This window comes from Pagrus major, chromosome 21 (assembly GCF_040436345.1).
Source record: "Pagrus major chromosome 21, Pma_NU_1.0".
NCBI lineage: Eukaryota > Metazoa > Chordata > Actinopteri > Spariformes > Sparidae > Pagrus > Pagrus major.
The window spans coordinates 2,558,094-2,582,181 of record NC_133235.1 but is presented as its reverse complement, the minus strand read 5'-3'; the positions used below and the strand labels follow the sequence as shown (position 1 = coordinate 2,582,181).

At 41.2% G+C, this 24,088-nt stretch overlaps 1 protein-coding gene across 2 annotated transcripts in view; it reads left to right on the top strand.

Moving 5' to 3' along the window:
• Positions 1–595: 595 nt before the first annotated feature.
• tox (thymocyte selection-associated high mobility group box) overlaps positions 596–24,088 on the top strand; it is an 88,750-nt gene continuing 65,257 nt past the window's right edge. The window contains exon 1 of one of the 2 annotated variants that reach the window (XM_073490423.1): positions 596–1,251. In XM_073490423.1, the coding sequence (XP_073346524.1) occupies positions 1,147–1,251 (105 nt within the window). In that variant the 5' untranslated portion in view covers positions 596–1,146. The remainder of the gene's footprint in view (positions 1,252–24,088) is intronic. The other variant, XM_073490424.1, reaches the window with a different exon arrangement.

Genomic DNA, 24,088 nt, shown 5'->3' with positions numbered 1-24,088 from the left:
TGTAAGTTAATGCACTATGTGAGGACAATATTAACTCAAACAATTAAGGTCCTAAAACTAGCTTTGATTTACAGATATTGTAGCGTACTGTGGTTGTGGAAATTGTGATAAAGTAATCAAACTACCAAAGACCAGATGCCACACACTGGACCTGGGGTTTAGGGAATGGGCTCTGTGCAGTGTTGGCACAATGAAAAGCAAACACATCAGAAATTAACTTCAATCAAATTATTTTTTCCTTCTGTTAAAAGTTGACTGTTGATTCATGAAACATCCATTCATCCCTTTAATTGAAACAGTTTATTGAGGCTACAGAAACACCTGGCCGGACCTCCTGACAACGCCTCCCCCTCTAGATGGAGCACATTCTGCCGCTCAGCTCCTCCACATCCGCCTTCATGTGTCGGGTTCTCTCAAAATAAAATCCCTCGCTGAGGTTTCTGAGACAGTATTTATAAGCAACACGCCACAAAAGCGTGTTAATGACTGTGGTTAATGTAAGGACTCTGTAACGGTGTGAATAAACGATGCTCGCTTTGTCTTTTCCTCCTGACACAATGTGCGCTCTTATTTTGTGAGCTAACTTACTTCCGGTGTCGTTGTGGCGCACTCTCAACTCACGCAGCTCTTTGTATGACTGGTCCGCGAGGTACCCCAGCACCGAGGATACACGCGGCAGCAGCAGCAGCGGAGGAACACTAGAAGACAAAGTCCCAACCAGGGACTGACGGGGTCCAACAACTTCCCCTGTCCGAGACACACAGCGCCAGCGGACACACACAGCGTTAAACGGAGAGAGAACACGACGCTTCTCAGAGTGAACCTGTCTGTGGAGCTGGTTACAAAACAGAAGTTGGTTTACCGGGAAGTTTGGTGTCACAGCAGCAGTAACTGGATCCTGAGAGCTGGTGCTGAGAGGACAGAACCGACACAAACTTTACTGACTCCAGGCTGATTTCACCCATTTATCTGCCTATAACCTGCAGGAAGCTTGTTTTATTGGGCCGTGCTGGTTTCTGTTTGCTCTCGCCATAAACCCTCCAACTTTAAACAGGTTATCTCAGTAATTTGCTGATACACACAGAGACAAGAGAAGAAAGGACCTGGGAGACGAGGATAGACGGGAAAGTGGATGTATTAGCAGCCATGGATGTAACAGTTTACCCGCCTCCTCCTCAGCCTCTGGCCGCCTCAGAACACAGCAGACTGGGGCAGCTCTCCTACCCTGACCCGGCCTTTGGGACCAACAAGGTAAGCAAGGATAGGAAAGAAGGGATCTACGTAGGCTGCTTCTGTTCCCCATGTACCCGAGATGAGAGCCACGTTTGTGGGGCCCTATTTCTATGTGTTCATCTCTCTCTCTCTGTATTTATCTGTCTTGCTCTGACAATTAAGCAGCAGTGATTAGCTGTATTACTCCACTTATCATCACAGCTACTGAAGGAAACTACATCTCTGTCTCCGGTTCAGAGTCTCACTGGAGGATTCACGGGCTGTAGTTAAACCCCAGTGTGTTGTCGGTGATGTAATGACACCTTCAGTTAAAACTTCACCCTTCACCGCTGCTAATTAAAAGGTCATTACATTTAAACACACACTGCTTTATAATCACAGCCAGAAAAGTTATGTTTAGAATGAAATACTCGACAAGTAATAGCTCACATTGTTGGTGTGAGTTCACAGCAGAGCTTCTCATTTCTGTTGTGTGATGCTTGATGTGAGTCTGAGAAGCTCTGCTGTGTTTCTTCCTCCAGAGCAAAGCCAAAGGTCAGGGTCAGATTCAGAACCGGAGCTGGTCGGGATCCAGTGTGTAACTCTCTTAAACATGATGGGTGAATCTATCTATCTATCTATCTTAGTACTTTGTCAGAGTAATGGGTGTTTGTGTGCAGACACAGAGGGATCATGCTCATAATGACAGTGATGAATTGCTTAATTATTTAACTAGGTGCAGCTGATGAATGCATCTATTAAAGTTAGCCACAGATTTATAAGCTCTCTTCAGTTCTCAGACAATAAAATGGAACACGCTCATTTTGTCATTTGATAGAAAACATTGATTACGGTTTATAAAATAGAAAAAAATGTTAATGCATTGTCTGTCTTCCAATTCAATTTCAGATACATTTCAGTTAGCTTTATTGTCATGACATGTACATGTGTTTGTGTTGCTAAAGGAGCATATAAAGGAAAAAGAATCACTCCACTGTCCCACACAGCAGGGCAGAGAGTTGTACCTGGAGCTGGGATGTAAACCAAAATAGCATCATGTGATACCCATCACTCTTAAGTGACTTTATTCTCAGCATGCTTCTGTCATGGACTTAGCTGGCTGGGTAATATCAGAATATACTGTCATTACTTACTGGTTGCTGGTGTACAGTTTAATGATTGATCAGACTATTTTCAGGCTGGTTGTTGGATCAAACCCTGCCTGCACACATTTATTAATGGTTCCCTCACCTCATCACTCACAGACTGGTTTTCCTCTGTTAGACCCAGCAACAACAGTGTGAGGCTGTGGTTAAAAAAATAAATAAATTGCTTTAATCAGAAATGATATGTTCAAACCCTCTGACAGTGAGCATCCACCTGAGTGCCACCACTGCTTTACTAAAAGTTCCAAACTTTGTACTAATAATACATTTAGGGGGACGACAGTGTTTTCCTTAGGATTGTGGAAGACTTAGGTGCACTTAAGTAGTGAACACACGATATACTGATAACATTTGCTAAAGAAAGCACTGGGGGACAGTATTGCTCTTGTATACATCCTGGAGAGGTCATTGCAGAATGAAGACTAGAAGGGAATCTTGAAGTCTAAGGGCGCGTTCACACCAGCCTTGTTTAGTCCGGTTAAACCGAACCCTGGAGCGTTTGCCCCATGGTGCGGTTTGTTTGGGTTGGTGTGAACGCTGGCCTCGAACTCTGGTGCGGACCAAACAACCGCACCCTGGTCAGCCTCGTAGAGGTGGTCTCGGTCCGCTATCAAGCGAACTCCAGAGCGGATTATTTTTGGTGTGTACAGTAGCCTATAGAGGCATTCATTCGTTCATTCATTCAAGGAGATCTATGGATTCTATAAACAAGAGCTGCTTTTATGATGAGCCAACTTTGTGATTTTTACACGTTTGTGATTGTCTGCTTACCTCACTGGTCCCGCTTGTGTAGAAAAAACGTCATGGTAGGCCCTCATTATTGCCTGTCGTCTACTCTGGTACGATCGTCGGATCGCATAGCGTCTTCGGCAAAATGCATGGATCAAGACATTATTTAATGCCCGCTGCTCTATGAGGCGTTCATATGCGCGGTCCATTGAAGTTTGCATGTAAGTGCTCCAGATCAGCACTAATGTAAAAATAAGCAGACGCTCCATGATGTACAGTAGGCTACTGATCTGATGTACAGATTTGCTGTATACCCGCCTAAACAGTTTGACCAATAACAGAAGGGCGTTGCGGCCATGTGAGTTTTGTTTACAGATTTTGGACCGTTTGAGTTTGGCCTTTGTGAACGCAAACCGGACCGACTCAAAATTGAAACAATGTATCATCCTCGTGTTGGTTCGGATCAAAAAACGGACCTTTCACCACCTTTAGGTGTGAACCTGACCTAAGTGACACATTGCAATGTGCAAAGAAAATATCGTTGCTGCCTACAGCTGTGAAACATTCAAATGAATTGTGGATCCAGAAAAACAAAACATATTCAGATGATGCTGTTTGATTGATGTATGGTGCAGCATAGATGTTGATTTCTTGTGTAGTGATAGGGAAAACAGTTCACTATGGCTATGTTCACACTGCAAGCCTAAGTGCTCCATTCAGATTTTTTGCTCAGATCCATTTTTTGGTTTGGCTGTTCACATTATTTTTTGAACGTGGCCAATATCAGATCCTAGTATAAATTAGTCACAGTCCTGAACTGACCCACACACACCAACAAGAACGAAGACATCACAGTCAGCATGCTGTCGTACCACTGAATCAGTGTTTATGGATTTATTTAGAAACTGATGTGCAGTGGAAGCCAGCAAATTTGTGAACAGACGATAGCAAGCGTGAAAATGAGCAAGAGAGCCACATTTTTAATTGTCTTTTTGTGACGCAGTTGCTGCTACTTCTGGCTGGAGGTGCATGTTGATGCAGAGTTGGAACCAGCAGTGGTAGGACCGTGATGTAAATGGATTCACAGAAAACAGATTTTATGTAAGATTTCAGGTTGTCAATGGACTCTTTTAAATACATCTGACACCTTCCACAAGACTCAAGCTTCAGGTGACCCACCACCCTGAAAAAACAACGAGGAGTTTGGTTGTATTGTATTATGCTTATGATGTCTCACACCTCACTGTCCATCTCAGCTGTGATCAGAGTTTGTATTCACAGAGTGACTCCAGCCACTGCAGACTGTGATAAATGTTGATCTTGAGTGACTTAAAAGTAGCATGAATTCCAATGACTGTTCAGATTAAGGTCGCATTGCAATCTGATTTAGGACCACATATGAAAGTGGCCCAAACAAGAATTGGGCCAGTTATCCTGCAGTCTGGGCAGTTATCATATAGTAGATACATTCAGCATGTAGTCCGCAATTGAGGAAGCATCTGATTCACTACCAGTTGCTGGTGTGACCTCAGACTTCAATAAGTGCTGATTGGGCTTCAACATAATATGAAATTAATGGTCTTCATGAAAGTAGATTGTAGTTATTTACAGTGTTTCATTTAACACTCAGTATCATCTCTCATGTATAATGACTCACTGCCAACATGCTGCTTCTGAGCACAGAATCCAACATAATGTGCAGAAATGCCCTGCACACAGATTCATGCAGTGTTGCACTGTGTTGGTGTCACTGAGTGTAATTGTTTCAGAAAGAGGGAGGGAGAAATAGAAGAGAGAGGCTGGGAGCCAGTTATGTGGTTGGGGGTAGGGACTGGAGAGAGAGACAGGGAGAGACAGACAGAGAGAGAGAGGCAGAGAGAGAGAGAGAGAGAAAGGAGGGTTGTTGGGGGTAGGGATGTTGTGGATGACAGAGAGAGAGTAGTGGGGGTGGGGCCACTAAGGTTTGTACTATATTTCTCTCCATGTCTTTTGATTCATGGCTCTGTCGGCCTGATAGAGGAGATCATATTACTGTGTGGGGGAACAGAGTGAACAGAGAGACAGAGGATGTATAAAAAGGTAGAGAGACAGGTACAGCAGAAGAAAGAGGGAGATAGAGACAGGAAGTAGGGAGCACAGAAGAACCAAAATGAGAGAAGAAAAAGAAGAACAGAGCAGAAAGCGTGTGTGTGTGTGTGAGAGAGACAGAGAGAGACAGAGAGAGAGAGTGTGCACGTGCAACAGGGGGTGGAGGGCTGGACTGACTGGGAGTGAAAGACGCTTTGCTGAAGCAACGGTGCGAAATGTTAAAGATGTTCAATGCTCTTATGAGAAGTTATAAATGCTCTTGGGTCATTGAGACTGTGGCTGCCAGAGTCTAGTTACTTAATCGGAAACACTGCATTGAATTTGACATTTAACACTCACCCTGATATTTCCCTAACCTTAACCAGCCTCAACCAAACTGCACCTGGGACTCAAGATGTAAACCTTGGGCTCTAGTTTTCAAGTCCTTGGCTTTGAATGCTTACCACCCAACCAGACCACCGTTCAACTGATAATCCCGATAGTCATCGTGTTCGCAAAATGGAGAAATAGAACTTCGAAGTTTAGTACGATTAATTATCATATCTTTGGATTTTGGACTGTTGGTTGGACAAAACGAGACATTTGATAACAACACTTTGGGCTGTAGGAAATCAATCACCATGATGCTTTATAGACCAAGTAATCAATGAATCAAGAACATCATCAGCAAATAGATAAATGGATAGATAGATACAATAGATGTACTCCCAAATGAGGAGGAGATCCTGAAATAAAAATACGTATTATATGCGGCCTTAAAAAATTAGTAGTATATTAACAATTGTTTAAAGGTCCTAAATGCCAAATTGAGCACCACTGGTGGTCTCAGTTCAGCACCGGCCTTTTAGACCAAAACAAAGTAGCGTGTCGGCCACATCTCCCGTCTCCCTTTGACCCCCACACGCCCGCCCTCTCTACATCCACTGTCAGCAGCACAGAGGAAGGAATAAAGTTACCCTATGGTGGACCATGTGAAGTGACGATGTAAATACATCAGGCAAGTAAGAGGATGTACACCTTGGCTGTTACTTCCTTCATTAACTAACAGAGTTGGGAACGAGAGGCGGCTGCCTGCAGGTGGAGAGTAAAAGTACGTTGTGTGTGTGTGTGTGTGCGTGTGTGTGTGTGTGTGTGTGTGTGTGTGTGTGTGTGTGTTCTGACTTATGCCACAAACACCGGGGTCTAGACCATGTTTGAATTAAAATACTTATATGTGGTTTTCTCGCGGACTTGGGCTACTTTTGACGTGTTGAAAGTGAGGTACACCTATTTTCATGCACATGCAGTCTTGACTCTGGTGTTTTTTCCCAAAAGTGACTTGTCTTGGAATCTCAAATCACTGCAAAACAGTATAGTTATAGTCTCCTTATAGTGAGAAGATGGTGATTGACATGTCGGTCTTATGAATCACTGAGTGATCATAAAGATTTATGTATGTATGTCTTTAAATGTTCCACTACATCCTTTGTCTTAATACCTCTATAGCATGATTTGATTAGTATAAACTTTAAATTAGCATTAGCTGGATTGCACTTCTTATTGTTAACAAAGGTAATATAAACAAAGTGTAATTCTGTGGCCAGTTCAGCATCACTGTTGTGAGCACGTGCACAGTTCAGTCACATGGACGGCTGGCTGGATGAACAGAAGAGAGTGAGACATGCTCAGCTCTGATTGGTAGAGCTCATAATTAGTCTCCACAGATGTAAATATGAGCAGTACATTTAAAAAAAAAAAATATATATATTTTTTTTTTATTGGAGACCAGCATTTCACAAGTATCAATACAAGATATACAGTTATTCCACAGCTGTTTCCACCCTTTTTTTTGTATATAGTACAGAACAAAGAACAAAGAACCAGAAAAAGAGCATCCCCCAAGAACAAAGAGGGAGAGGAAAAATAAAATAAAATAAAATAAACAAATAAGTAAAAATAAATACAAAAAGAATTAATTAGTAGGTGAAGATAAAAAGGATACATAAATAAAAAGAAGAAAAGAAATAAATAAACTAAACTAAAATATAATATAATATAAAGGGAGGCGAAAGAAAAAAATTAGTAACAATAATAAAAATAATAGATAAATAAATAAAGGATGCCCAGTGTGCTCACTAAAAAATTTGATAAAATAAAAAATTGGATGCATCAAATCGATTCAGTCGGGGTCCAGAGAGGTGAGGGTGTTTACATATGTGTTGAGAGGTTGCCATCTTTTATAACAATTGGCTGCTGAGCCTCTTAAGGAATATTGAACTTTTTCCAAAGACAGAAAAGACATTAAATCACTTAACCAAGAAGTAGTAGGAGGAGCGTTTGGCTTTTTCAATGTAATAGAATACGTCTGCGGGCTACGAGTGAGGCAAAAGCAACAACATCAGAGTTTTTCTTAGTGAGGCTAGTTGGAGTACGAGGTACCCCAAAGATGGATATCAATGGGCAGGATTCTAACATGATATTGAGGGCATTGTTTAACGAATACGTCTGCGGGCTATGAGCAAGGCAAAAGCAGCAACATCAGAGTTTTTCTTAGTGAGGCTAGTTGGAGTACGAGGTACCCCAAAGATGGATATCAATGGGCAGGATTCTAACATGATATTGAGGGCATTGTTTAACGATTTAAAAAAACATGACCAGAAATTGACTAGTTTGGGACAAGAAAAAAACATATGAACATGGTCTGCTGGAGATAAACCACATCTATCACAGATATCATTTGTGCCTGGAAATACAGTGCATCTGGAAAGTATTCACAGCGCTTCACTTTTTCCACATTTTGTTATGTTACAGCCTTATTCCAAAATGGATTAAATTCATTTTTTTCCACAAAATACTACACACAATACCCTATAATGACAACATGAAAGAAGTTTGCTTGAAATTTTTGTAACTTTATTAAAAATAAAGAATGAAAATATACCACGTACATAAGTATTCACAGCCTTTGCGCAATACTTTGTTGAAGCACCTTTGGCACCAATTACAGCCTCAAGTCTTTTTGAGTATGATGCTACAAGCTTGGCACACCTATCTTTAGGCAGTTTCTCCCATTCTTCTCTGCAGGACCTCTCAAGCTCCATCAGGTAGGATGGGGAGCGTCGGTGCACAGCCATTTTCAGATCTCTCCAGAGATGTTCAATCGGGTTCAAGTCTGGGCTCCAGACATGACGCTTGGCGTTCAGACCAAAAAGTTCAAGCTTCGTTTCATCAGACCAGAGAATTTTGTTTCTCATGGTCTGAGAGTCCTTCAGGTGCCTTTTGGCAAACTCCAGGTGGGCTGTCATGTGCCTTTTACTGAGGAGTGGCTTCCGTCTGGCCACTCTGCCATACAGGCCTGATTTGTGGAGTGCTGCAGAGATGGTTGTCCTTCTGGAAGGTTCTCCTCTCTCGACAGAGAGACGCTGGAGCTCTGTCAGAGTGACCACTGGGTTCTTGGTCACCTCTCTTACTAAGGCCCTTCTCCCCCGATTACTCAGTTTGGCCGGGCGGCCAGCTCTAGGAAGAGCCCTGGTGGTTCCAAACTTCTTCTATTTACGGATGATGGAGGCCACTGTGCTCATTGGGACCTTCAATGCTGCAGAAATTTTTCTGTACCCTTCCCCAGATCTGTGCCTCGATACAATCCTGTCTCGGAGGTCTACAGACAATTCCTTGGACTTCATGGCTTGGTTTGTGCTCTGACATGCACTGTCAACTGTGGGACCTTTATATACACAGGTGTGTGCCTCACTAAATCATGTCCAATCAACTGAATTTACCACAGGTGGACGCCAATCAAGTTGTAGAAACATCTCAAGGATGATCAGTGGAAACAGGATGCACCTGAGCTCAATTTTGAGTGTCATGGCAAAGGCTTTGAATACTTATGTACATGGTATATTTTCGTTCTTTATTTTTAATAAAGTTGCAAAAATTTCAAGCAAACTTCTTTCACGTTATCATTATAGGGTATTGTGTGTAGAATTTTGTGGAAAAAAATGAATTTAATCCATTTTGGAATAAGGCTGTAACATAACAAAATGTGGAAAAAGTGAAGCGCTGTGAATACTTTCCAGATGCACTGTAGCCTACTAAGTCTGTTTTTTGTGAAATGAATTTTGTGGAGAACCTTGAATTGGGTTAAACTAAGACGAGCACAAGAAGATGTAGAATTGACCCTGATCAGTGCCTCTCTCCACCACTCATCTGTCAAATCAAAGCCAAGCTCCCTTTCCCAACTATCCCTGACCCTCAAGAGAGGACATATTCGAAGATGATATGAGGTCAAATAATACTGAAATTTTACTACGAGCCATTGGAAGAGAGAGTACCTCAGTGATAAGAGATCCCGTTGGAGATTGTGTGCAAGCATAATTCTGCGCTTGGAAATATCAAAACATATGAGATTGGGGTAAATTATATTTAACACGGTGATCATTAAATGTAGCAAATAAGCCCGCCGAATATAAATCTGAAAAACGAACCAGACCTCTCTTTCTCCACAAAGTGAAAGCTGTGTCTGCATTGGAGGGGGGAAAGAAATGATTGTTGCAAACAGGGCTTAATGGGATGGGTGTTGAAAGTTTGAAGTGTTGCCTGAATTGTTTCCAAATTTTCAAAGAGGAAAGTACAATTGGGTTTTTAATATAACTAGGATAACGAGAAGCTAGAGGGGCACAAACCAGAGCCGCCAGGGATGAGGGATGGCAAGAAGCATCTTCCATTATGCACCAGTCTAAACTAGGATAATTACACCAGGCATAGATTTTTTGGAGTGTTGTTCGACGCGCTCTTGGGTTCTTACCAGCCCAAATAAATTTTTAGATCATTTTGTCTAACAATTGTATAAATGATTTAGATAAAAAAAATTGGAGGACACTGAAGAAGAAACAAAAATCTCGGAAGAATATTCATTTTAATAGAATTGATTCTGCCTATCACAGAAAGAGGGAGAGAGTCCCAGCGTGCCAAATCAGACCTTATTTCCATAACCAACTTTGTAAAATTATTTTTATATAGTAAGGGGAGGGAGTGAGAAATATTAATACCTAAATAGCGAAAGCTGTTATGAGCTAATCGAAATGGTAGTGCATCTGATGGGATCTGTTTAGCTGCTATGTTTACCAGAAAACACTTGCTTTTACTGATGTTTAATTTATAACCTGAGTATGATCCGAAAAGTTGTCAAGATTTGTAAAATATTATCTACACAGCTAACTGGGTCCGTGACATATAGCAACAGGTCATCAGCATAGAGAGACACTCGATGTTCCAGTCCAGCTCTAAAAATACCAGTGAAACATGAATAAGATTTGAGAGCAATGGAAAGAGGCTCTATTGCTATGGCAAAAAGTAGGGGAGACATTGGGCAACCTTGGCGGGTCTCTCTTGATAGAGGGAAATATTCAGACCTTTGAAAGTTAGTTGTCACACAAGCAGAAGGGGCAGAGTATAAACGTTGTATCCAAGAAATAAATTTAGACCCAAAGCCAAATTTCCCCAAAACAGAAAACAAGTAATCCCACTCAACCCGATCGAAGGCTTTCTCCGCATCTAAAGATATAACCATTTCAGCAGCTTGGGACGTGTTAGGAGATAGCACAATATTTAAAAGTCTTCTAATGTTAGATGATAGTTGACGACCTCTAACAAACCTCTGTTTGATCTAAAGAAATTATGTCTGGTAGACAAGGGTCCAAACGGCATGCTAGTACTTTGGCTAGAAGTTTTACGTCTGAATTTAATAAACTTATCGGTCTCAAGCTGCTACATTCATCTAAGTTCTTGTCTTTTTTAGGAATGAGCGAGATTGAAGCCTGATTTAAAGTTGGAGACAGAGAGCCCCGCTTCAGTGAATCATTAAACATGTCTAATAACAAAGGAGCAAGTTGGTGGGAGAACTTTTTATAAAAGTCAACCGGAAATCCATCCAGCCCTGGAGCTTTGTTATTTTGTATTAATGTAAGACAAGAAATGAATTCTTCCAACTGTATAGGTTTTCCCAACTCCTCTTAAATATGAGGATCTATGGTAGGTATATCTATGTTATCCAGGAAATTATCCATTGTGGTCTTATTTGCAGGAGGTTCAGACTGATACAGGTTAGAATAATAGGAAGCGAAGGTGGAGTTTATTTCAGCTGGGCTGGTAGTTAGGGAGTGAGAGGAGTCATATATTTGTGATATGAAATTTGAGGCTGACTGACGTTGACTGGCTTTATCACCATATTCATGTCCCTTTGGTCCGTCTTAAAAGGTACTCTGCTTTATTTGTAGAGAGAAGGTCATAATCAGATTGTAATTTGACCCTTTTAGCATACAATTCTGGACTGGGAGAGCTTGAATATTCTCTATCTATGCTGAGAATTGCATCAATAGGCTATTGCTGTTTTTGTTTATTTTTCCTAGCCAGATGTGTGCTGTATGAGATAATATCTCCCCTAATTACTGCTTTTAATGTTTCCCATAACAGAGAGGGTGATGTGGACTCAGTCTTATTATTCTCAAGGAAACACTAATTTTTAAAAAAATATAATCACAGAACTCATCTTTAGCTAGTAGCCCTGTATTAAACTTCCACTGTTTTGTAGTGATAGGTGAGAGTGCTAAATCTAAAATGTGAGGAGCGTGATCAGAAATAACAATAGCAGAATATTCAGTGGATTTCACAGCAGGTAGAATAGCCCTGTCTATAAAAAAATAGTCGATGTGGGAATAAGCTTGGTGTACTTTGGAGAAATAAGAAAATTCTTTTGAGAATGGGTGGAGCAGGCGCCAAGCATCTATGCAGCCCAATTGACTCATAATAGATAATAATGTCTTCAACATGGCAGAGGGTATAAGTAATTTTGGGTGGGATCGGTCAAGTTTGGGGTCTATTACTAGGTTCAGGTCTCCCCCTAGAATGAGACGATGAGTATCCAAGTTGGGAATTTTTGAAAAAAGTGAAGTCATAAAATTTGGGTTGTCCCAATTAGGGGCATAAACATTAACCAATACAACTGAAGTTTGATATAATGTGCCACTTACTATAACATAACGCCCATGGGGATCAGATATGATCTGATCAGGGGAGAACTGGATATGTTTGTTAATAAGAATAGCAGCACCCCTGGATTTACTATTGAAAGCTGAATGGATTGCGCATTCTGCAATGATCATTTATACACAAATGGGTCTCCTGAAGGAAAGCAATGTCAGTGTTAAGACCCTTGAGGTGTGAAAACACTTTGGATCGCTTTATTGGGCCCCCAAGTCCGTGAACGTTCCAACTCACAAGCTGAATACTAGACCCACTCAGTCCTCTCTGGGAGATACTTGGGTTAACCATTAATCACTTGCGAATGATGAAATACATCTAGATATTAATAAGAATGGTAGGAAATAAAAGAGCATCCTGGTTAGGAACCAGATGAGCATTACGGTAGCATCCAGATGAAGTTAACTTTACGAAAGAAACAAAAAACCCCCCAGTAAATAAAGAAAAAACACACATTCCTCCAAAAAACACATTGGCCAGTGTTTAGACTGTAAACCATCCAACAAGTTGCTTCCTAAGCTCGTCATAACAGAACAAGACGAGTTGCAGGACTGGAGTACACACAACCGGTTTACAATGCAGTAGGTTCTGCCTCCTGATGAACCAAAATATATGCCGTATAAAAGTTTGAAACAGTTATTTATGAAAACAATCCGGAGTAACACTGAAAGGCGGGAAAAAGGAAGTATTTGTACCAGACTGAACATGTAATCTTCCAGCTAAAATGTGCAGGCAAAGATAGGAGAAAATCCCTCTTTAAAATAACTTGAGTGAATAAGAAAAGAAAAGAAAAGAAAAGAAAAAAACAACAACACTAAAATAAGTAGTTTCAGGCCATAAACTGGTGACTTCAAGCCATATATAAAGTAAAGAGAGCGGTGGATTTTAATACCCACATGTCAGGGAATTAAGAGTGTTTCCTTGAATAGATAAGACATTTTATATATAAACTAAACAAAAAAGCCACACGTGGAGTAAAGCAAAACAAATCGCAGCTGGCCATGATACTTAAACACTGTCCACATTTAACTGGAGATGGGATGGAGTAAATGTGGTACTGCTCATAGTCTGTGGTCCATTTCACAAATTTCATTTGTGTAGTCGCGCCTTACCTCGAGGAAGTCCAGCAAAAAAAATAAAGATAATGGTCCCAAAAGAATCGTTACTTAACATATATCGGTGATCGTTCCGCTCGCTCCCTCTTTCATGAGTTGCGTATGCGTTCCTTATAAAACAGCTCCGCTTGCTCTGGGGAATCAAAGATGTGGGTCACACCGTTGAAAGTGACGCGCAGGCAGGGTAGATCATGCCGAATCATATCCCTTTCTTAAAAAGCAAGGATTTCACCTGGTTGAAAGCAGCTCGCCTCTTCGCCACTGCAGCACTGAAGTCCTCGTAAAACTTGATGTTATGACCCACGATAAGTCATATTGCGGTGTTCCTTTGCCCATAGTAACACTCTCTCTTTATCGATGTAGCGGTGAAAGCGCACTATCACAGGGCGGGATCCTTGACGAGGCTTGGGTCTGAGACTACGATGGGCACGGTCTAGTTCAGGTGTGGAGTTGATAGTGCCTCTGCAGCCACTTCCTTGAATAAATCTGCCATGAATTGTCTCGGGTTGTTACCTTCAATGTCTTCAGGAAGCCCAATCACTCTTAGATTCTGACGCTTTGAGCGAGACACCAAGTCCTCCACAGCAGCCTGGAGCACCATGCTCTTCCGTTATCGAGGTTAGCTTGGAGCGTAGCTCCACTACATCTTGCTCCAGGCTAGTGATGTTATCCGAATGGGTCGAGAGGGCCGTTTCCATCTCCGAAATTGTAGAAGTGTGTTTAGCCATGGTGGTGGTAATCGACTCAAGAGCTGAATTAATCGGGGTGAGGGCTGCGTTCAAAGAGGCGGTGAGCTCCGCAGTGGTGCTTTTCCCAGATTTTTCCATTTCGATGATGAGCGTTTCCAAAGTGAGAGGGGAAGGCCCTGACGCCATGTTGCTAGCTTCCCGACCAGAGAAGGGGAGAGTCTGTTGTTGTGCCTGACCTTTCCGAGATTGTTTTCTCATTCTTGTGCAGGTTCAGCGCGACATTAATTAAAACAGGTAGTTACACCGAAAATAAACTTGAAAGAATGACGTAATTAACACATTTTCCCGAAATTGTACGGAGGTATGCCCCACACGTCCGTCCTCTACATCGTCAAACCGGAAGTCCTCGAGAGCAGTACATTTAATACAGAAGTAAATTAATTGTAACACTTCAATATCAAGTATTTGTGTTGAAACAGTTGAAATCCATAACTATTGAATTAAACGTGTGGCCTTGTGAAGGAAAGAGAAAGCAGGAGGAGCGATGGGATGGATCAGGGAGTTTAGTAGAGGAAGGGAAGGGTGAGAGAGAGAGAGGGCCTAATGTAAACATGATGATTGTGAAAGCTGGGTGAGGTATTTCCAAAGCAAACAGAAAGGAAGAGAGAGGACAGGGAGGAGAAGAGTCGGCCTTAGTAAAGAAAAAGAATATAGATTTAATAAGAGCAGACAACGCTTACAAAGTAGTCAGGGGACAGAATGAGATTTAAGAATGTAGAGAAGCTAAGAAAATAAAAGAAACAGTAAAAAGAGCAAATAGAGGACAGAATGATAGAAGCTATCAATGAGAACTATAGTACTGTATGAGATTACAGTCCTTAAAACTTAAACTTAAAACTTGGTTATTATGATATTAGATATTATGATGGATCAAAAGGACACTCAAACAGTTGGTCTGTCACGCAGCTGTCATCTGATGTTATGAATTGTTTTAAAATTAAGGGTCAACTGATTATCAGCCCTGGACGATTATCTGGGCAATATTCAGCTTTTTCCCATTATCGGTCTGGGTAATTGCCTATAAAATAAACTTAATTTAAGAATGTGCTTTAGCTCTGATGCAACATCCTCTCACACAATATCCCACCTATGACAATATCTGATTGGTAACACATCACAATTAATAGCCTATAAAATACTGGATAATCTGAATTTGCAAAAAAATAGAAATACTAGTAAAGTGAGTAAAGTACCTCAAAATTGTTCTTAAGAACAGTTTTTGTACTTTTACGGTTTATTTCATCACTGGTAGTTTGAAGTTTTGACACTAAGGTTTTCATTTTTACTGCAAATTAGTATTTGTGCCAAATATAGTTTTTTAAGTCTCCTTGATTTTCAATAATGGGTATCAGTCCTAAACAAGCCATATCATTTGACCCCTATTTCAAATCACTGTATTATATCAATGAGTATGGCGTTTAAACTGCTCAGATGTGTGCATGGCTGTGGTGTAGTATCATCATCATCATCATTTAAATAATACTCGTAGCTGAAAGGATGCTTTCAACACACTGTGACACCAAGTTCTGCATTGTTAATTTTCCATGGGAAGCTGATGTTGTAGGATGGCAGGGGTTGCAGGACTGCTTAGCACCACAAAAAATCCAGAGGGGTTGAAAGTGGGATTGAAAGCAGTCCGATTATAAATTGATTAACTTGTTGATTCCGGATCAAGTTTTGTTGAGCTGACTGTAGCCTTAGAGCTAGCTGTAGAAACAGTCTGTCTGTCATGATCTAAAATGGATGAAATGACAGAAGAAAATCTGTTAAGCCTGTCTGCATGGCACTAATGTTATTATCTCTGCCAGGAAGGCAGGGATGTTTTCACCTGTGTCCATTTGTTTGTCTGTTTTGTTGTTTGTCAGCAGGAATACATAAAAACCATTGAACGTATTTCCACAAACCTAAATGGAGGATGGGTCTCGGTCCAGAAAAGACCCCATTAACTTCTGGTGCAGATGCAGATAAATTACGGGTCCAGGAATTTTTTTCTCACTTTCTTTAACATTGTGAGATAGATGTTTTTGTGAGTTTCTCAGGGAATAATGCATGGATTTTGATACAAAAAAAGGAATAAAAAAATCAGGTATTAATGAGTACAAAGGGGGGACTGTGAGGGCCTTGGCTTGACAGAGTGCCATACTAGTTATAACACACGATATACACCCTTGGTAACTTACATACTGCTCTATTGGGAAGCAGTAGCACTCGTGCGAAGAGTGTTAAATATATGGCACTCCTGGAATTTAAGCCCATGTTGCGAAGAAAAATGTTTTAGCGTATTGCTGGTGCTTCCAATCCTTAAATGATCCTTTTACAGACATTACCACTAGCTCTTAGGCTGGGTATTGGCAAGGACTTCATGATACGATACACATCACGATACATGGGTCAAGATACGATTATATCATGATACACTGCGATACGATGCATATTGCAATATATTGCGATATTTCACACATTTCACTGAAAATGTAACTAAACAGAGCTGAAAAACAATGTGCTATGTACGATCTGGGTAGTCTTGATACATCACATCACATTATATATATGTAATTTAATTGATGTAATTTAGACGAAAAAACGTATCTTTGTCACTTTCCAGGATGCATGGTGGGTCAGAATCTCAATCACAACACATTATAACAGCATCCACATAAACAGTAGAGGATACATGTTTAGATTAACAGGTGGAAAACCAGACAGATCTGGATGTTATGATGTGTACCACTGCGCCTCTTTTGGGTCCGCAACTCCGGCATGCTGTATGAAATGACATACTGGAGTGGCTTTATGCCGGTGCTGCTTGGTTCAGGGTGAACAAACAAAGGCAGTGTAAAGGCGAGCCTTTGCTGCAGTGAGCAATTGTTGCGGCGCTATTTGCGGAATCTCTGTGTGAAACTGGCTTTTGAGCAATGTTGGAGCCAGTAAAACTTCAACTAATTTAAGCTTCCACACTGCAAACCTAATGTTACTTGCCTGTATGAGTTGGTGTTTTTGTATGCTATATGTAACGTTAGCCGATAATAATGCATGCTAATGTTAAGTCTCTTAGAGCTAATCTGGAAGCGTTAGCGAATGTAAACAAGTTCATTAACTGGTCAATTATATTAGCCAGCTAACTTGCAAAACAAAAATAGGCTTCAATGTTATTTCTTGCACTTACCAGGGCCAGTCATACTCTCACTGTCAACAGGTTAACTGTAGCAACCTCACTGAAGTGTGTCCTGAAGCTGTCTCTGACTGTTTGTTGTAACAGAGGTGCAGGATATGTCTGTTAGTTACTATAGACATAAAAAAACTGCATGTAAGGTCTCTGTTAATCCCAGTGGCGAAAAACAATATAGTACAGTATAAATACAGTTTTGAGGTACTTGACTAGTACTTTGAGTATTTCCATTTGCTACTACTTTACTACTTTACCTATACTTCTACTGGCTTTTTACATCACTAAATATATTTGATAACTTTAGTTACCAGTTACTGAGCCGATTCAGATTAATATAAAAATTAAAAATAAACCAAAAAACCATATCAGTCAACCTAGCATAGACACAATAGTTTGATGTCATTGTTTTTGCAATATGCATTTGTTAGAAAATCACACTGGCAAAGATAAAAGGAATTGAAAAGATTGGAAATGACTCAGAAGTTCAGGGGGGCAGTGGAGTACACAGTGGACCACATCTAGTGGGTCTACATCTTTTTCAGATTGCAGACTTCCTCTACTTGTTGTAGTAGGAAATTAATGTATTCCAAGATTGACAGTCTTCGCACAAGTTCAGGGAAATGACTTAAGCCCTGCTATACTCAGAGAGGACATGTTGTTCCCAGGGCGACATATAACCAATACATCCTTGACGAAAAAACAGCTCATATGGAAACACTGGTCCTACTTATGTCACATTTCCTAAGCCCCACCTCCATCTCAGCATCCACCTGTAGGATTTAATTCTGATTCACCTTGGGTGTCTAGAACCATCACACTCGGTGCTGGATTTAGTGTTGTCTGTGGGGTAGACACTCTGTGTTCATGTAATAATAAATCTGCTCCACATGAGTTGGCTGACTAAACTTACTGTATATTATGATCACTGGCACGTAGTCCTGGCATAAAGAGTGGTTCCCTCACGGCAGTACTGCTATATTGCCAAGAACAATATCTGTCAGTCAGGATTAATAAAATGAATTAGAATAGATTTGTCAGTATATTTAAAATGGCTTTTCGTGTATCAACATTAACACAGCTCGTCTGCTTTAATGCTTGTTGTAATATATGAGCAGTATTTTGGTAATTCAGTCACATCTATTTAAAATATATGCACTACATCTACAGTTATCTTATCCATTGGCCCTTTCTCTGAGATATTTTCTGCATCACACACTCCCATTGTCCCGTCCTATAGTTTTTTTTTTCTAACCAGCCAAAGTGTCGGCATCTCATCTAATTATCTATCAGAACACAACCAGTCAATCTGTCCATCCGTCTGTCCATGTTGGCTGTCATTCCCACCTCTGAGCACCTCGCCAGCTTAGTTGGTTGAATCATGGAGATGGAGCGTTAAGGGACTCCTGGTTGGTGGAGGGATGCCAAGTGGAACAGATGGGTGGAGATAGAGTGCTGCCAGAAGAGCCTAATTATCAAGATTTCATTTCCAAAACAAACATATTGCAATCAAATCACATACTGCAATCATTCCTGCATTGCTCTTTGTGTGTGTGTGTGTGTGTGTGTGTGTGTGTGTGTGTGTGTGTGTGGTTAAACTGTCTTAGTGACAATGACTTGGATCAATTAACTTGTGGTGGAAGAGTTTGGATCAGTTCCTGAGTTGTTGCCATTAATTTCTCGTCAGTACTCCGCTTTTGTTCACGATCATACAATGATAACTGTGGTGGTGTAGTGCTAATTACTGTGGGAAGATTAGAATAAATAACTCCCATTTGAAATGTGTAAAACTCATCTGTTTTGACCCTGTTTCCTTGTGTTATCGTAACAATCTTTGACTACAAAGTTTTCTGCTCATCTGTGATTTATCTGCTACTTCTATTTAGTGCATTCAGTGGGAATTGTCAGATTTGGATTCTGACAACTTGCATCTTGCCATTAAAGACATTCAGGCTCATGCAAGAACATTTTAGTATTCTTGTCTTAAACCCATCTTACTTTTTCCACGAGATTTGCTCATACAAGTGCTTCCAATTAGAGTAAACAAACTCTAGTTTTGCGTTTGCCAGCCAGTGATGATAACTGGTGCTGACAGCGCTGTGGAGAGAGAGGTAACTATGGTAACAGCGTGACAAGACGCGCTCTGTCGTTGTTAGTGTGGTACCGAAGTCGTCCGGTCAACTTATCGTTGTCTCTTTACATCTTCTGTCGTCAGCGTAGAAGAGAAGTAGTCCGGTCAACTTATCGTTGTCTCTTTACATCTTCTGTCTTCAGCGTAGAAGAGAAGTAGTCTGGTCAATGTATCACTGTCTCTTGATGAATGCCACCTGTTCATTAGGAGATGCGATTTTCTGGTATTTGACCGAATTGCTCTGATTGTGGACCAGTTTTGCAAAAATGTTACTCAAGTGTAGAAAGAACTCCAGACTGTAGAGCTCAAGTCCTACTGTCAGAAATCTAAAGTCTCAAAAGATAAGTTTAGCTGTGTCAATAGTCTTATTTGTGGACCTTAAGATATTAATACAACTGACATTGATGTGTCATCAGGGTAGCACATACTGTGACTGAAACGAAGACAAAATATTAATAAACCAACAATTTAACATTCAAACCCACCTCACCCTGTAGTTGACACTTCATACAAACATAGCCAGCTAGCTATACTGAGGAAGCTAAGCCAGGAAAAAGCAAATAATGGTGCAATTGAGGGAAACACGCTTCCAGCGGCCAGCAGTAAGGAATAACTGCTGCCACCAATGCCTGTGAGTGAGCTTAATAAGAAAATGATAAACTTGACATAGAGACCTAATGTTCGTGCACTGAGCAGCAGCAAACTGATTTTCATTTTCTCTTCAACATGTCACAAAACTCCAGCAGCTCCTGCTTTACAGCAACTCTGAGGGGACACACTTCTTTTATATGCTCTCTGGTGGAGGGTCTTTTAAATCACAATGTTACGATGGTACAGGGCGCAGTAGTCGATGACTATCAGCAATCACTGATGGACAAGGGTATCGTCCATTGGCCCAACCATAGTGTGAACGAGTTATTTTCCATCATAACGCAGCTCTTAGATGGGAGGCAGTCAATGGGATGTGATTTCACACTTTGCACTGTTACAATGGAGGAAGTTCCTGGACAGAGACCTGCATAGGGACTCAGAGGCAGTTTTCTGATGAGAAAGGCAGACTCGATGTACATGACTTACCCCTAAATTCCATCAGATCCGTGTTCAGTCCGTCTCCGATTGGCCACGGCAGCGGAGCTGATAGGTTTCACTCTAGTCTATGTGTGCACTTCCACTGGCTCTGCTGCGTTGCATTGCAGCTCCGGCAGTCCAGACCCTTCTGTGGCAGATAGGCAAGGCTTCTATTTCTGCTGGATGCCGGAGCACGTCGCATCAATTCAGCTGAATTCAGCACAGAGCAGACAGGAAGTCAGACACCGAAACAACAACATAACATCCGGTTAATTTTCATAATAAAACACTCCAAGCACTTCTTCTAATCCTTCGGTTGGGAACACTAACCTTTTGTCTGTTTGTTGTTGTGTTTACAGCACATACGTATAAATGCGGTCGCACGTGATTCTGTAATTATCGCGGGAACTCCTCGGTCTCCCAACTCCAGCGGTCTGGCAGTACTGCGCCATGCTGCACTCAAAACGCAGCTGGTGGGGGTTGATGGACGACGGAGCATGGAGCAAAACCGTAGCAGAGCTGTTCCACAAAGTACATGCAACCAGTGGAATTCCCGGGTTATACAACAAACCTGAACCACTTGTGAAATTCAGTCTTTCCCAAGAAAAAGCATCTAAGAAAGAGAAAATTGGTGAGTGAAGATTTCTTAAATCACTCCTATATGCCACTTAAATCGGTTTGTGTCACCGTATATTGTCACAGCAGTGACTACATTTGGCAAGTTAAGCGAAGCTTCACAGGTTATTCATATTCATTGAGATTCAAATGGACCAAAACTTTAGCTACAAACTTGGTTAATACATGGCTGTCGTTCAGTCCTCTGAGCCACCAATGGCATTTAGTTTACTGTATAGCCCTGTTTATGTTGTTTGCAGAAATTCTAGGTTTTTAGTGACAAAGGAGAATTAAATGAATAGACCTCAGCGTAGCAAATCTAGTGAACATGATTACATTACATTAAATACATTTACATGATTCATTAGTTAAAATAAACACTGGCAGTCTTAGTGGAAGCATAATGAGGAAATATATACCACAAAGAGAATAACACACATTAGGGATGCAACGGTAGAGTTTTCCCACAGTTCGGTATGCATCACAGTTTTTGGGCCACGGTAACGGTACGGTTTCGATATCTTAATATAAAACTACTCACACTAGCAAAGGCAATATTGCATGTAAAAATAATTAAAAGCAGATATAGTCGGGGGGCGCTGTTGAGCAAGACATGGAGTAAGACGTGTTTGTGAGCGCTCCTGCAGGGCCACTAACAATTTAAAGTTTCAACGGCATCCAAACTACGAAATACTACTTAAATCATATACCCCTGTCGTCAATAACCGTCAACGTTTGACATCAGTCGCTCTCGCTGCTATTCATGGCGGCAAATCTCCGAAAATACAAGTTTGCCGCTTCCTACAGTACAAGGCCTGAGGCCTCGACACCAGGTGCTCAAGGTAGCCCCAACTGACCTGCTGCGCAAACAAACCCAGGAGCTACAAGCATGGATATGGACGTGATAAAGTCGGACATCCTCTCTTCTCTGAGATCGGATTTATCCATAGTGATAAGGCAGGAAATGAAAAACGCGTTAGCTGAAGATTTTGACGCACTAAAATGTGAGTTACAAGCGGTAAAATCTGAAATAGTGAATAACGCCACTGCCACCCGGTCCGAAATTGAGCAAATGAGAGGAAACATCAGAGACATCGAAGGGGGGCTCTCAACATGGTCGGATGAAGTTGTTTCCCTTCAAACCACGGTTAGCACTCTTAAAAGTGAAGTGGAAGAACTGAAAGGAAAATGTGAAGACCTAGAGGGGCGGATGAGACGAGGGAATATCCGGATTGTGGGAGTCCCAGAACAACCGGGCTCAAGCTCAACCACAGCAGTTTCTAAACTACTGAAAGAAACATTGCGGATGGACAAGGAGATAAAAATTGATCGCTCTCATCGCAGTCTGGGGTCTAGGAAGCCAGGAGACAAACCTCGTGCCATTATTGCGAAACTACACTATGACGGAGACTGTGTGGAGATTTTAAGAAGAGCTCGAGATCAGGCCCCACTGAGTTACAACGGAAATCCGGTGGCCATCTACCCGGATTACACGGCGAGTGTAGCCAGAGCAAGAGCAGCCTTTACGGATGTCCGAAAACTACTCCGAGGACGACAAGGAGTCCGGTACGGTCTGCTTTTTCCAGCCAGATTTCGAGTCACACACAACGGAGAGGAGAAGGAATTCCGGGATGCGGCCGACGCGATGGACTATGTGAAAAGGAAAATTATCCCTGGGACAGAGACCGAGACCTGATAAGTGCATCTCTAACCTGACGGGAAAAGGACATCGTTGGTAAGTATTTGAGTCTTTATATAAAGTAAGATCTACTCCATTTCTGAAATACTGACTCTCCGTTTCGTATTCATATACAGTTATGATCACTCTATCATGTAGGAAAAGTAGAGTGACTGTAGCGGCACATTGAGAATGTAACTAGTGTGTGTGTATGTGCACACGCTTGTGTGTGAGTTGCCGTTGCAGGTGCGCACGTCTGATCAAAGTGTTGTAATGAGTGCATTTTATTGACAGTAATCTGATTATTTTGCGCCAAATTAAGACGGCCTGATTTCTTCAACACTTTTATTTTATTTGTTTTTGTAGGCCCAAAGTGTCCTCAGGTAAAATGTTATCTTATAACCTGTGTGGTCTTAAGTATAGATACTCTGAACATGCCTTTCCCTCACACACAGGAAACAGTCTGGGATCTGTATAATTTGTGGTGCCGTTGTTATACCTTACTTTTATCTTACATTGTGGTCCTGTAGGAGCCTGTGTAGTGCACACCTGACAACCCCTGTCCATATCTGGATCTGTAAGCACAGGCAATTACTAGTTCATACTGTAGCCTAATAGGTATTTACTTTAGTATAGAGAACAGCTTACATAGCTGCTTGTTCGTCTTGTGCAGCTTGGGACTAGGTCCCAAAGAACTAACTCGACACTCATGTTCTTGAGTCCAAGAGAGTTCCCCCTTGCTCTGTTTGTTTTGATCCCAGTGTTCCCCTTGGGATCTTTGTACGTTAAGAAGAGCGGTAAGAGAGGCAGATCGTTCCTGAATACAGATTCACCAATATCCTAATGCCTAGTATTGATATTATGGCTTTGTCACACAGCTGCTGGTTATTTAATTATTCTTTATGTATTTTTTTATTTTTTTATTTATTCATTTATTTTTTATTTTTGCCCCTCCCCTGCCCCATCCCTCACTCCTATTACAACCACACAGAATTTTGAATGGGGTTACTAAAGATAATAAGTTATAACGTTAAAGGACTTCACAGCCCTCTTAAAAGGAAAAAGATCCTACGTCAGCTGAAGCAATCTCAGTGTCAGGTAGCATTTCTACAAGAAACGCATTTGTCTGACATGGAGCACGAAAAATTAAAGAAATCTTGGGCTGATAAAGTGTACTTCTCTTCTCATCCGTCGGGGAGAAAGAAAGGTGTATCTATCTTGATCCATAAACAAGTTAATTTCAGTTTGGTCACAATCCATAAGGATGCAGAAGGGAGATTTATTTTGTTAAACGGTTCCATTGATGGCATAGATGTGTCTTTTATGAATGTATACGCTCCGAATGAGGACAACC